This window comes from Eriocheir sinensis, chromosome 8, assembly GCF_024679095.1.
Source record: "Eriocheir sinensis breed Jianghai 21 chromosome 8, ASM2467909v1, whole genome shotgun sequence".
NCBI classification, from domain to species: Eukaryota; Metazoa; Arthropoda; class Malacostraca; order Decapoda; family Varunidae; genus Eriocheir; species Eriocheir sinensis.
The window spans coordinates 21,467,823-21,483,375 of record NC_066516.1 but is presented as its reverse complement, the minus strand read 5'-3'; the positions used below and the strand labels follow the sequence as shown (position 1 = coordinate 21,483,375).

At 46.4% G+C, this 15,553-nt stretch overlaps 1 protein-coding gene across 1 annotated transcript in view; it reads left to right on the top strand.

Annotated features, from left to right (window-relative positions):
- The window catches only part of LOC126995353 (uncharacterized), a 55,643-nt gene that overhangs the window by 16,444 nt on the left and 23,646 nt on the right, over window positions 1-15,553 (top strand). Inside the window, exon 3 of the mRNA XM_050854831.1 lies at window positions 13,189-13,277. Coding sequence (XP_050710788.1) covers window positions 13,189-13,277 — 89 coding nt within the window. The remainder of the gene's footprint in view (window positions 1-13,188; window positions 13,278-15,553) is intronic.

Genomic DNA, 15,553 nt, shown 5'->3' with positions numbered 1-15,553 from the left:
TAATAACCAGGATTCTTTGTGTCCCGTTTTTAATATCAACTGTCATTATTGCTCTTTAGTTTTATCTATTACCTCGTTTTCCCCTCCTTATTTATTATTGGTGTCCCCCCTCGTCTTCTACGTCGTAATAATCAGACTATGTACATTTATTAATATTCGCTGACTCTATTGCTCCTCACCTTGATATATTACCTGTTTATCCTTCTATCTTCATTCATTATTTGTCCTCCTCCCCGGGTTGATGGCGTAACAACCTTTCTTCCTATGTTCTGTTAATATCGGATGACTTTATTGGCCTCCATCTTTATCTATCGCCTGTTTTTCCCCTTCTTCATGTAACGGCGAGTCCCGGAACTGCAGAAGGACGTGAGGATAAGCCACATAGCAGCTCCTTGTGTGTAGATCGTCGGCAGGTATACGGAGGCGGCGGCGGGGGATGGAGGGGGGTGATGGGGGGCAGGCTGAGGGTGGACTGTAATGGGGGTGGATGAGGTGGGTTGAGGGCGGGTTCAAGTGGGTGGTTTGGCGGGAAGTTTATGCTTGGGTGACCTTGGGCGGGGTGACCGTGGTAGGGGAAGGGGGGGGAAGGGGGAGGGGAAGGGTATGTGTGTGAAGGGTGGAAACTTTAAACAGTGCGTGGTTCTGTCTCTCCCCCTTTCATCCCCCCCCCCCCCCTTCTCTTCTCCGCACTCCAACACCTCATCTTTACCCTTTTCACCTCCAGACATGCACTCCGGACCCTCTTCACCTACATCCTCATCCTTCTCCCTCTTTACCCTTGTCTGCCATCTCTTCCACCTTTCCCTTCATCCACAGTTTAACCTCATGCATCCACATCCACCAGTACCCTCACGCCGTACCTTACATATATTTTTTTTTTTTGGCCTCCTTCCCCCCTTTCCGGTACCGCCATTCAGTCACTCTTAATTCCACTCACTCTGTCTCCTATTCCTTCAAGTTTTCCTTCACTTTTTTTCTGCCTCCTCTTTCCCCTTTCCGCTAATTCACTCACTCTCTCCCTATCCTTCAAATTTGCCTTCACTTTTTTTCTGCCTCTCCTTCCACTGCCACTCAGTTATCACTCTTTCATTCTATCCCCATACCTTCAACTTTTCCTTCAACTTTTTTCATTCTGCTTCTCCTTGTTCCTTTCCGCTGCCACACATTCACCACTCATTCAATTCTATCCCCATACCTTCTACATTTGCTTCACCTTTTATTTCTGCTTCTTGCTCCTTCCTGCCACCACACAGTCACCTTGGTTCACCCTCTCTACCTCTCCATCAGCGTTGCCATAGTATCGTACTCATCGCATTGCATTTTCTCGTAGCTTCCGATCGATAACCACAGCAAAAACAAAGAAACATCAATGAATAACCGTCTCAACACTCTTTTAATTGTCCACCGTTATTTGTGTAGGTTACGAGAGTTTGAGGCTTAAAAGAATGGTAAATATGATGTCCAGTACGATAATTCGGCAGCGCTGCTCTCCATATTCGTCAGTCAGTCAGTCAACCAGTCTTGCCACCATCCACTTCCGTGTCAGGTAATTCCCCGCACCTTGGCATTCACTGATTATTATATACTCCAGTTTTTTGTAGTTCTGATTCTGAGGGATAAAGAAAAGCTACGGTTCACACATGGGGCGGTGCTGCTGCCAGTCTATTTTGTACCTTATTTTCATCCATCATCATTATTATTATCATCATTTTCTCCTCTATTGCGTAACGGACACCCACGGAAGCATAAGACCACTCACTCACTCATCCGGTAAAACACACACACACACACACACACACACACACACACACACACACACACACACACACACACACACACACACACACACACACACACACACACACACACACACACACACACACACACACACACACACACACACACACACACACACACACACACACACACACACACACACACACACACACACACACACACACACACACACACACACACACACACACACACACACACACACACACACACACACACACACACACACACACACACACACACACACACACACACACACACACACACACAATAGATAACTGGTACAAGCAAACGGCATGACAAATCACTCTTGCACACACACACACAAAAAAAAAAAATAATGCAGGTGACTTTAACAAAGCGAAGCCATGTCAGACCATCTATGTAAGTGATTAAAAACAGCAACCCTCTCCTGTCCTTCCTCCTCATTTCTTCACTTTCTTGCAGCCCCTCGTGATTAGGAATAGACGTGATCTCAGCGTGAGGGAGGGAGGTGGTGCTGCTGTTGGTGACCCTGAGGCGTGTGTCGCAGGGAGGACGGCGGGGGCACGGGGCTATCTGGGCGGTGCGCGTGATGGCAAGAGCCGCCCCTGATACCCCTTATCGCGTCAAGGTCGGTGAGAAGGTGCAACTCACGTCCTGCTCACCTGGCCGCCCTCTCATTAACGACTTACCAGAGAGAGAGAGAGAGAGAGAGAGAGAGAGAGAGATGGGACAATAACAAGGAAACACAAACATAAATTAGTAACAAAGACGAGAAAAGGGGAAGCGAAAGAGACAGAGACAGACAGACAGAGACAGACAGACAGAGACAGACAGACAGAGACAGAGACCGAGGGAGTAGTTGTGGTAATGTAAAGCAAATGAGTAATACGTGAATAATGGGAGAAAGTGCAGGAAAGTAGTACGATAGGCGTCTAATATTTCATCTTTCCCTCGTTCTCCTCCTCACGGCTGTCTTCCTTAATCAAAATTCCTGGTTCTCATTTTCTTTATCTATTATTTCTATTTCCTAATCGTTATCTTTCCCCATTTCCTCTTCTCATTCCCTTCCTTCATTCTTACCGAACCTACTGTTCTGTCCAACCCTTCTTCCTCTTTTTCTACCTGAGTGCATGTTCTTATATTTTCTCTTTCCATTCTTGTAACGTTTCTTTTCATTTTTTTTCTTTAATTTCTCCTCTTTCGTTCCTTCCAAAACTTACCTCCATTCCCTTCATGTGTCTTCCTTTTTCCTAACCGACTGTATGTTTTCACCTTTCCCATTCTCCTTATTTCTCAACTTTTTTTTTTTTTTTTCATTTTTTGCATTTAATTCCTTCCTCCGTTCCTCACCAAACGTACGTTCACCCCTCTCATCTCCCTTCTATTCATACCTGATTCCATGTTCTCACCTTTTCCTTTCTCCATTACACTACCTGTTTTTTTTCCTTATTTCCTTTATTTTTTTCCTTTGGTTCTTCTCCACATTTACGTCATGCCCTCCTTCCTATCTTTCCCTCATCTCTATATTTGCCTGATCGCACGTTTTCACCTTTATCTGTCACTCCATTCCTCTAATATTGTCATTCTTCAATTTTCTCCTTTAATTCCTATCTCTATTCATCCACAAAGTTACATAAACCCCTCCAACTTTTCTCCTTCCCTCCCTATCTGCCTCAGTGTCCTCCACATCTTCACCTCTCTCTTAACTTCCAAGTCCTCGCCGCGGTAAGCCTTCACGATGGCCCCGACCAGCGAGTGCAATCTGACGTTACGTGAGGGAAAGAAAGAGAGACAAGGAGACGCTATCAGGGCTGGAGCGAGGATGGTCGGGGCTGAGAGAGAATGGTGGCAGGTAGGCAGCACGTCACCAACCCTTCCTTGACCTGCAAAACACACCTGGTGGCCGCCGATTGTGTGACTTACCTGTGTGGTTTCTCTTCTTATTAGTTTGTTTCTCTCTCACACTCATTATCGTGTCTTATCGTATCAGTAATTTTTCCGCTCGCTTTTCCTCTTTGCTTCCTTCCTTCCTTATATTTTCTTCATTTTATCTGGTAACTCGTAAACTACAGGTTGCTTCCTTGTCCTCTATTTTCCTTCACCTCCTATGGAACTCTCGTCTCCTTCCTTTCTTTCCTGATTCATTTCTTCCCTCATTTTTTCTTTTATATGTTCGAGAAATTCATCACCTATTCGTTCCTTGTTTTTCTATATCTTCTTTCAGCTCACCGGAAACAATTATCATCTCCTTCCCTCCTTTTTTCATTTCTTCTTTCATTTTATCATTATTCGCTCGTTTCCTGGTTTCTTTTTTTTTCCAGCTCACAGGGAACCACTATCGTCTCCTTCATTTCCTCCTTTTTTCCTTTTTTTTTCTTTCATGTTCTCTGGAAATTCGCCACTGCCTTATTTCTTGTTTTTTTCTTTCATCTTTCAGCTCATGAGGAACCACTATCGTTTTTCTTCTTTCCCTCCTTCCTTCCTCCTGTCTCTTTCTTTTTTCCCTCCTTCCTTCCTCATTCTACAAACTCAGGAAATTCATAACGAACTATTACTTTTACTTATTTTCATCCTTTCTTCCTTCAATTATCACCACTATGTACTGCAAACTCGTAACTAATTCCTTGCTTCCTTATTTCCATCCTTTCTTCCTTCAATTTTCATCACCATTCACTGTAAACTCATAACATACTACACCTTCATTCTTTCCCTCCTTCCTTCCTTCCTTCCTTCCTCGTGCCACATGACCCTGCAGTTGCGGCGCCAAGACTAAACGCCCCAATAATCCTTCATTCTTTCCCTCCTTCCTTCCTTCCTTTCTCCCTAGACTCATCATCAACACTGCAAACTCATAACCTATACCACAGCTTCCATCCTTCCTTCCCTCCTTCCTTTCCTCAACTCACTGAATGCTGTCATCATCACCCAAAGATCATCACCACCTCCTCGATTTTTTGTCTCGCTCCAGTTTGCGCGGAAGGTGAAGGCGCGACAGACCGACCTCCTTATGACTCGAGAAGGTGCTCCGCCAAACTCGTATATGCACTTGCGGTTTTCACGTCTGGCTTCGCTCTCATCCCGCGCGGCATTCACGCTCCCGGTGACAAAGGGCGCGTAATTGGAGCAAGGCGAAACATTGCACAAGGAAATGCCTGTCTCTCGGGCGTCCTTACCGCGCCATGCAGAAAAACAACTCGATCGTCATGACAAAAGATGTAAATAAAGACTGCATGGGGGGGAGCGGGGACACAGGGGAGGAGGGGGAGGACAGGGAGGGGGTGAAGGAGGAGGGAAGGGGGAGTTCAAGAGGAGGAGGAGGACATAAGGGGGTGAAGGAGGGGTGAAAGGGGGGTGCTCAGGGTTGTGGTGGTGGTGGGGAGATTAAGATTGTCAAGGAGAGGAAGGAGGATAGGGAGGGAGAGGAGGGTAGTGGAATGGGGGAGGGGGGGAGGTAAGGACACAAAAAGACTAAGGCCACTTTATTTATTGTGCGATTTTTGACATGTTGCTCAAGGAGATAACGGGACTGACTCTCTCTCTCTCTCTCTCTCTTGCTTCTGCTTCTTCTTTTTCTTCTTTTTTCCTTCCTTCCTTCCTTCCTTCCCTCCTTCCTTCCTTCCTTCCTTCCTTCCTTCCTTCCTTCCTTCCTTCCTTCCTTCCTTCTTTACTTACTTACTTACTTACTCTGTGTGTGTGTGTGTGTGTGTGTGTTGGTGAGAGGCCGGGCCAGGCGGAGGAGGAGGCGGGTCACTGGGGACGTGAGGTGGCGACTCTGGCGGGGTGATGTGAGGCACGTGACAGCCGACCGACTGGCACCGCATGGCACTCCGGGGGGATGTGTGGGAGGGGAGGGGGGGGCCGTGGTGGTGGTGGTGGTGATGTTAATGAAGGTGGTGGCCATTATTGTTGTTAATAATAATATTATTATTATTATTGTTATTGTTATTGTTATTGTTACTATTATTATCATTATTATCATTATTATTACTATTATTATTATTATTATCATACCTGTTTCTCATATACATAGAAGGAAGAACCAGAGAGAGAGAGAGAGAGAGAGAGAGAGAGAGAGAGAGAGAGAGAGAGATGCCCGCTCATCAACATATATGGACACATTTACAATATGTAAGAAGTAAAGAGAAAGAAAGAAAAAAAAAAAAGAGAGAGAGTATACAGGAACGTGTCGTGTTTAACTTTGCAAGGAAACAAGAGTCAGGCGTGAAGAAATGAGGGAAAGGCAAAGGAAAAGAGAGAAAGAAACGACACACACACACACACACACACACACACACACACACACACACACACACACACACACACCTGTTGATGAGCAAACACAATATTTCTCTTTTAAATATATAACAGCCCGCAGAGGAAAAAAGCTTTATGAATCGATGAAATGAAATAATATATAAATCCTCTGAGTGGGAGGGGAGGAGAGGAGGAGAGGGGGGAGTGGAGGGAAGGGAGGGGAGGGGAGGGAGAGGGGATGGGGAGGAGAGGGTAACGAGTGGGGGGAGGTGGAGGGAGGGTAGGGAGGTAGGGAGTGTGAGGGGAGGGAGGGGGGAGTTATTACAAGATACAACGTGATAATGAGAGAGAGAGAGAGAGAGAGAGAGAGAGAGAGAGAGAGAGAGAGAGAGAGAGAGAGAGAGAGAGAGAGAGAGAGAGAGAGAGAGAGACGCCCATAACAAGACGAGACGAGATAGCATGTTGGAATGAGTCACAACACACACACACACACACACACAACACATTCCCTCAACACTGACACATCGGCGCCCCAGAGCCAGACACTCGCCGTCATCACAATACCGTCGCCAACAACACAGTGAGGTGGTGTCTGCATGGCCCACCAGTGACGCATAAACTCGATGGCAACGCTCAATTAAAAAAAAGGAAAGAGGAAAGACACACAGTTCTTAATCACACTTTTCGCTTCGCTAACTTTGATTCCGGTGCTTCGTTTTATTTGTGAATCCGTATTTGAACCCTTCCCTTTTTCCCATACTTGCTTTTACCTCATAAGATAAACTACAGCCTCATAACAAAGTAGAAAATGATGATAACGATGAATCCCCTTCCACCACTGTACCCAATCACCAGACACATGATAGCTTACAAAAAAGTCCACTTTAGAACCATTCCCTTTTTTCCCTTGCTTTCTCTCACCACACTTTCACCACATAAAATAAACTACGGTATCATTATAAAAGAAAATATTAATGAATGAGGGGGAGTTCAAGAGAAGGAGGAGGAGGATTGAAGGGGGTGAAGGAGGGGTGAAAGGGGTGCTCAGGGTTGTGGTGGTGGTGGGGAAATTAGGATTGTCAAGGAGAGGAAAGAGGATAGGGAGGGAGTCTACTAATACCTGACTGTACCCGATCACCAGACACACGATGGCTTACAAAATGAAAAGTGATGCTGATATTTTTTTTTTCGCCTAGTTCGTCTCGTCTGCTTTATCTCCAGCGTCACGCACGTCGATTTTTCTTTACCATGACGTATTTATTGCGACACCTGCGTACCCTGCGCCGCCTCGGTTTGACCCTGCCAGCCCACACACTCGGCAGAATTAATTATTGGATGACCGATTATGATAGGGATGAGGATTATGATGATGACAACAAAGAGAGTAATAGCACGAGTTTTCCATAAAGAAGAGTTCACCGAGTTCAACTGAATGATATGAATACGGGATTAAAAGCAGACCGGAATTAAGCCTTACTGCGAAGAGAAATATATATTAAACCTAATAATAATAATAATAATAATAATAATAATAATAATAATAATAATACGGTCCCCTCATTATCCAAGAGGTGACAATGTACACAGTGCCAGGCGGGTCAGGTTACTGGGGGCGGGGCGGGGGAGTGAGTGAGGGGTAGGCACTGCTCTCCTGCACACTCGGGTCATTTCCCTGGCACGGGGTGAGGTGGGGGTAGGGGGAGAGTAGGAGAGTGTGGCCAGGACGGGTGACGGTGTGGCTGGGTGGCTGGCAGCCCTCGCGCGCCGGGAGAAAGTTTGCCTCCCCTGTTGTGTCTTCCTTTCCCCGTAACGTTGTTCTGCAATATCTAGAACAACACTTCCTGCTGAGCCCGGCAAGGTGAACAGCTGATCAGTGCCGCCTTTGTGTGTTCACCTGAATGTTTTGCCGCCGCCGCATAAGAGGAAGAGGAGGAGCACATTGGATTGTCTTGAGTAGGTTTCGCAAGTGAGCAGAAGAAGCAGCAGCACTAACAGCAGAGTAGCAACAGCAGCAGCAGCGTTCCGGGAAGTATTTTGCGTAAACAGCGAGGCGCCAAGGAATGAGGGACGTTGCTTATACTGGAGCGTGCCTTACCAGGAAGCGAAGAGTTTCCTGTGTTATTCAATTCACGAGGCGTGGAGTGGTGTCAGGAAGTGCATGAAGGCTCTGAGCGTTTTGTTCCGCGGCGAGGAATGATGGCATGCGGAAGGGAACGGGACGGGGTGAAACGGAAGGGAAGGGAAGGGAAGGGAAGGGAAGGGGAGAGGCGTGAGCTAGGTCAGGCTAAGTATGCTATGTGTGTGTGTGTGTTATAGAAAACTTTTAACTCAATTGTGATGCGAGGCGAGGGCGGGGCGAGGTTGTTTGTTTGTGTGTGTGTGTGTGTGTGTGTGTGTGTGTGAATGTGTGACATGTGCATTTCAACAACATTTCAGTCACGTGCTTGCGGGAATAATAAAAAATACACTCCTTTGTCTGCGAGGCGAGGCGTTTGGGAGAGGCGGCGGCAGAACAGAAAAGCGAGGAGGGAGGGCGGGAAGTGGGTCATGTTTGGAAGAGCGAGCGTACAATGTTCTCCCTGTTGTAGCCTTGATGTCCTCCGCAACACACACAACACAGGCGGCGGCGGCGGCGGCGACAGCTTACATCCGCGTCGGGCCGTGGATGAATGCACGTAATGACTACCTTCCACAACGCTCCAATTACTTTTATCCTTCTTTCCGCGGCACCAGAATAGCCGACGTACGTGGTGGCTTTTGTTGCGCTAGGACATGGGCGGGAAAGACCTTCGCACGGCTCTAAAGACTCGACCTCGCCTCCGTACGTGACTGTTTGTTGCATGGAGGACGATGGGTGAATGTGTTTATATGTGTGTGTGTTTGTGTGTGGGTAAGAGGATCTGGCGTGCGTGTGACTGTATGAGGAATAAACATATAATCAAGGGAGTGAGTTAAGGTGCGGGGTGGACAAGAAACTATTTTTTTTTTTTTACAGGAAAGGAGACAGCACAAGGGCACAAAAAAAAGGAAATGATAAAAAAAAAAAAGCCCGCTACTCGCTGCTCCTGTAAAGAATTTGAAGAGGTGGCCGAAAGAGCACTCAATTACGTGAGAAGAGGTGTCCCGATACCTTCCTCTTGAATGAGTTAAAGTCGTAGGCAGGATTATAAAGAACGTCTGCCCAATGATATAAATAAACGTCACATAGATTGTCCAAATATAAATACCAGATGTGTGGATCAAATACCAAAAAGAAATGCCCAGAAATAGTTAGTATAAGTGGAGGAAGGCAGGGATGGAGGCAGTTTAAGTGGAAGACGGCAGGGAGGGGGAGGGAGTGAACGAGGAATGCATGCTATGGACGCGAGGTGGAGAGTACGTGGTGTGGCGAGGATGAGTGAGTACGTGGGTGGTTCAGGGTGTGGCGGGGCATACGTGGATGGTGCTGTGAGGGGCGTAAGTAGAGCATGCGGGTTCAGGGTTAAGGGTAATAAATATGATTGCTTAGTATGCAGTATGAGGCGTCCTGTTGAAGGGTGTGGAGTAATTAAGGGAAAGATGAGGTGTTGAGAGGTGGATTAAGAGTGGATGTCAGGTAAGGGATGAAAAAAGATGTGCATGAAGATTTAAGTGGATTAGTTAGTATGCAAGCAGTATGAGGTGTCCTGATTAAGGGAGCGGGGTGATTAGGGGAAGGACGAGGTGTGGAAAGGTGTGATGGGTGTGTTGCTCTCATGTAAGGCAGTGCAGAGGAGGATATAAAAAAAAAAATGGACTTAAAAGAAAAGATTTAAGAAGATTGGTTAGTATGCAGTATGAGGCGTCCTGATGATGGGTTCAGAGTGATTAGGGGAAAGTTGAGGTGTGAAGAGGTGGACGAGGTGTGGTTGTCAGGTTAGGAAGTGCAGAGGGGAATGAAAAAGATGGATATATAAGAAGATTTAAGATGATTAGTTAGTATGCAGTATGAGGTGTCCTGATGATGGGTTCAGAGTGATTAGGGGAAGGATGAGGTGTGGAGAGGTGAATGATTAGTCTATCAGGTTAGGAAGTGAAAAGGGTGATTTAGATTAGTTGGTGTGCAGGCAGTATGAAGCGTCCTCAAGATGGGTGTAGACTGTAGAGTGATTAGAGGAAGAATGGAAAAGGCAACATTTATCAAGCAAGTTAGTTGATGTATAGTATTCCATTGCCTGTGTGACATTGTGGAGTGGAGTATAAATAGGTGGATGAAGGGTTGATGAGTGCCAGCTGAGTGGAGTAGCAGTGCCTGGGTGCCGCGGGACTCAAGGAAGTGACTCAAGGCAGTTACCCTCGCGTGGAGAAGCCTGCCTGAGCCTCCGCGAAGGGCGACGGGAACAGAGGGACCTTGTGGGGCGGTGGAAGGTGGCAGGCACACCCACACCTTTGATAATATGGTGTTAAGGAGGAGGAAGTAAAAGGGGAGGAAGGGGTGAAGAGGAAAGGGTTGAGGAGGTAAAGAGGAGGAAGAGACACGAAGAATGGGTTGAGGAGGAGGTAAAGGGGAAGAACGGAGAAGAGGAAAGGGTTGAGGAGGAGGTAAAAGGGAAGAACGGAGAAAAGGAAAGGGTTGAGGAGGAGATAGAGGGGTACTAGAGAGGAGAGGAAAGGGTTGAGGAGGAGGTAAAAGGGAAGTACGGAGAAGAGGAAAGGGTTGAGGAGGAGATAGAGGGGTAATAGAGAGGAGGAGACGAAAGGGTTAAGTAGGTAAAGGGATAGGAATAGATGATAAGAGGAGTGTTAAGGAGAACATAAGAGACTCTGAGAAATGTGATCAGGAAAATAAAGTGATGAAAGGAGATAAATAAAATAAAAGGAAAGAGGTGAAAAAAGTGAGGGAGAAGAGAGGAGGATAAAGGGACGACAGAGGGAAGAATACAGGAAAATAAGCAATAATAGAAAATGAAAAAACAAAAGATAATCAAAACATAACATCAGAAGGCGGAAAAAAGGATACAGGAAAAACCAAGGAAGACACGTAGGTAAGGATAGTAGGAAAAGGAGGAGCAGGAGAAGGATTTCTACTCGTGAACTCATGACTACGAGGAAGGGAACGTGTCTCAAGTAGCGGGCTTTTTTTTTTTATTAATGTTTGCTTTTTTTGTGCCCTTGAATTGTCTCCTTTGCTGTAAAAAAAAAAAAAAAAAAAAAGGCACTCCTTCATAGTAGAATGGCCCCAGCGACCTTACATTCCTCTTTATTGCAATGCTAATCGGGTCCCCCACAAGTTCTTCCCAATGTCTCTTCAACCCCTCACTCCTCCCTCGTGGCCCTGGAAGGAGGAGGAGGAGGAGGAGGAGGAGAAGAAATAGGGAGGGAAGGACAGGAAAATAGGGGAGGTATAGATAGAGAGTAACTATATTTAAGGTTTCGCTTCTTATTAACTGACTCATGCACTCGTTCTCTTCACACTCCCTCCTCCTCCTCCTCCTCCTCCTCCTCCTCCTCCTTTTATCAAGCACTGTTCGGGAGTTCCCAAGGTCACGCTTCTTATCCTGGTTGTTTTATATCTCGTATGTTTTTGTTTGTTTTTTCTTTGTTATGTACATCCGTCGGGGCTGATAAAGGCCTGATAAACTTTTCTTTGTGTGTGTGTGTTATTTATGATGTCTGGGAGGGTAGGGGGGCGTTACTTTGTGTGTGTGTGTGTGTGTGTGTGTGTGTGTGTGTGTGTGTGTGTGTGTGTGTGTGTGTGTGTGTTCACGTACCGTAATATTAAGTAAGCGCTTTCTGGTATATGATGTGCGTCAGAAGTTAATTTATTTTCCTAGTCTCAAGGACAAAAAAAAATACGTACAAGTGGTAATTAATAAACTAGTGTGTGTGTGTGTGTGTGTGTGTGGGTGTGGGTGTGGGTGTGTGGGTGTGGGTGGGTGTGGGTGTGTGTGTGGGTGTGTGTTGAAGCGGTTATCCTTTTTACTAACACTTCTTAGGTCAAGCTGTTTGCGGTGGTGGTGGTGGTGATGGTGGAGGTGACAGTGGCAATGGTAATGGTGGTGGTAGTGGTGGTGATGGTGGAGGTCATAGTGGTGGTGATGGTAGTTGAGTTTGTTGTGATGAGGCTTCCAGTAACTATACATAATGGAGAGCCAGTTCGTTTGTCCCTTTGGTCTTTGGTCTTGGTAATTTACAAGGATTAAAGAGTTGAGGTTCAAAATTGGTGATAGGAAGAACAGCGGCGGCGGTGGTGGTGAGGGTCGTGTTAACAGAAGTGGTGGTGGTGGTGGTGGTGGTGGTGTTAGTAGAAGTGGTGGTGGTGGTGTTAGTAGAAGTGGTGGTGGTGGTGTTAGCAGAAGTGGAGGTGGCGGTGGTGGTGGTGGTGATAGTGGTGATGGTGCTGGGATGAACGTTAGTGGTAGTGAGGGTAGTTTATTAAGAACCCAGATCGATCAAACTAGAACATACACACACAAACTTAATCTTCGTTCTCCTGCAGTATGTAATGAACTACTAGCGACAGAAAGAAGAGTTCCATGGACCGTATTACTCAAGTCCAGTTGTCTCTCTTTAGGAGCAGTGAGTAGCGGGCTTTTTTTTTTTTCATTATTTTTTTTATGCCCTTTTATCAAGCACTGTTCGGGAGTTCCCAAGGTCACGCTTCTTATCCTGGTTGTTTTATATCTCGTATGTTTTTTTTGTTTTTTAGCGGTTTCTTTTATTGATATTCTGCTTAGTGTTAGAGGATGCGAGGGGGTGAGAGGGTACGAGGGAAAGCAAGCAGGCGTCTCCATGTCTGTCTGTCTGTCTGTCTGTCTGTCTCGTTAAAGTGAGTCTCTCTTCGCTGTCTCCGTCCCTTTTCCACTTTTTTCGTTTCTTTCGGTCACTATTTCGTTATGTCTGTGTCTTTCCCTCTTACTGTCACATCCTTTCTCTCTCTCTCTCTCTCTCTCTCTCTCTCTCTCTCTCTCTCTCTCTCTCTCTCGTTTCCTCTTCTTTCTCTTTCGCTTCCTCTTCTCTCGTCTTTGTTACTAATTTGTTATGTTTGTGTCTTTCCTTGTTACTGACCCATCCTCTCTCTCTCTCTCTCTCTCTCTCTCTCTCTCTCTCTCTCTCTCTCTCTCTCTCTCTCTCTCTCTCTCTCTCTCACTCTCTCTCCACTCCCCCCCCCTCTATCTCTCTCTCTCGTGTCTTCAGTGACCCTCGGAAGGCGCCGCTCCCCTGAGGTCCTGCAGAGTCCCGCTATCACAGGGACACCTCCGAGGCAACACACACACGAGGCCGAAGTAAAGGACAGTTGTAATAGAGTAGCTTTTTTTTTCTTCCTTCCTTTCCTTATTCCCAAAACACGAGCATTGGTGGAGGTTGTACGTGTGACCTCGATCTGTGTGTTATGTGGAGGGGAGAGGTGGTGAGAAAGGGGATGTGTGTGTGTGTGTGTGTGTGTGTGTGTGTGTGTGTGTGTGTGTGTGTGTGTGAAGGCTAGAGACTGGGTAAGGAGAGGGATAAGAAGTACGGAAGCGAATAGGCAGGTAAGGAAGAAGGATGAGGTGAGGATAGGAAAGGAAAAGGATAAGACATTTGGAGGCCGGAGGATATTTAAGGAAAGAAGTAAGAGAGGTATAGAGTGGAAGAGGGAAATGGTAGGAAAGGAAGGTAGGGTATGGTCGGAAAGGAAGTAGAGGGTGAGGGCGCGTGGATAGGATATGAAAAGGATAAAAAGTATGGCAGTGTTAGGGAAAGGAAGGAAAATAATGAGATGAGGGAAAAGGTAGGAAAGAAAGGTAGGGTTTAGTCGGAAAGGAAGAAGAGTTGTGAAGGCGCGTGGATAGAAAAATAAAAGAATAAAAAAAGTATGGAAGTGTTAGGGAAAGGAAGGAAAATAATAAGAGATGTATAGAGTGTAAGCTAAGGTGTATGCAGGAGTGATGGCAGAGAAAGAGACAAATCACATGATCATAACACAGTAGGAAGGGCAGATGGAGGAAACTAGGAGAGAAAAACGGTGAGTCAAGTGGAATTTCAAGGTTTGGACAGGTAGAGAGAGACAGACAGGTGGAGACAGGTAGATAGATGGAAAGAGAGCTGAAGAGGGGGGAAGGATAGGGGAAGAGATGAGGGGGGGGGTTATGAGTGAAGGGGGAGGGGAGGCAGTGAGGGGGTATAAGAAGCAGTGGAGAGGGGAGGGAAGGAGAGAGGAAGAATTTACGGGGAATGAAGAATGGGAAGTAGTATTAATGGAGGAGGAGTGGAGAGAGAGAGAGAGAGAGAGAGAGAGAGAGAGAGAGAGAGAGAGAGAGAGAGAGAGAGAGAGAGAGAGAGAGAGAGAGAGAGAGACTATTATAGCGTGGCGGAGTTCATCTTAACCTTGACCTTGATGCGCACCGACCCAGCTGTGGCGGCGGCGGTGAGATTAACGGTGGTGGTGGTAACAACGGCGGTGGCGGTGGTGGTGGTGGTGGTGATAGCCAAAGTTATGATGCTGGTGGTGACGGTGGGAATAACGGTAGTGGTGGTGATAGTGGTGGTGATGCTGGGATGAACGTTAGTGGTAGTGAGGGTGGTTTATTAATAGTGGTGGTGGTGATGGTGGTGTTCGTAATAGTGGTGCTGGTGGTGGTCGTAGTGAGATTATTGGGAGATCAGTAATGTAGATAATGGTGGTGGTGGTGGTGACGATAACATGGGTGGTAGTGATGGTAGTGGTGGTGATGGTGGTGGTGGTGGTGGTGGGTGACGAAAAACAGATCACTCATAACCTTCCTGCCTTGATAAGAAATTGTAAAAACTATATTATCAAAGAAAGAAAAAAAAAGAAAGGAAATGATAAGCTACGAAAAAATAGATATTGTCACCAGGACGAAAAGATCACTCAGTAAACAACAACAACAGCAGCAGCAGCAGCAACAACAACAACAAGAATGACGTAATGCAAAAGAGACACAACAGAATGAGTGGAATGTTATTGTTGTTGTCTGCTGATTGCCGTTCCACCTGACTGACTGGCTGGGTCGTTGCGTAATAGGAGTGGGGTGGAATGGGGCTGGAGAAGGTGGTTGGGGATGGGTGGGTGGGGATGGCGGGATGGAAGAGGTAGCTATTGGGGGGGGGCGGAGGTTGGGAGGAGGGGGGGGGTTGAGGTTAAGGTTTGTTAGTTAATGTATTGATCTGCATAATCGTGTCTTGTTAACTAACGACGCCTATATTGTTAATCGCTATAAAGGTTAGGATGTGATTGTGAAAGAGTGTGTGTGTGTGTGTGTGTGTGTTTAACGTATACAAACAGCAAGCCTCTGTTTTTTTTGTGCTAGTTTCTTATATTCTGAAGTCCATGATCGTAAGGAAGTTATGACAACGGTCTCGGGTGAGGAGGCAAGTAACACACACACACACACACACACACACACACACACACACACACACAAACACACACGAACACATTCTCCGCCTCCTTTTCCTCGTATCATAACACACTTTTTTCTCTCTCTGTAAGACGAACTCACTTGGCCCTTCATTCAGCGTCCCCATTACCCCTTCCCCCTTCCCCCATCCTCCTCCCTTC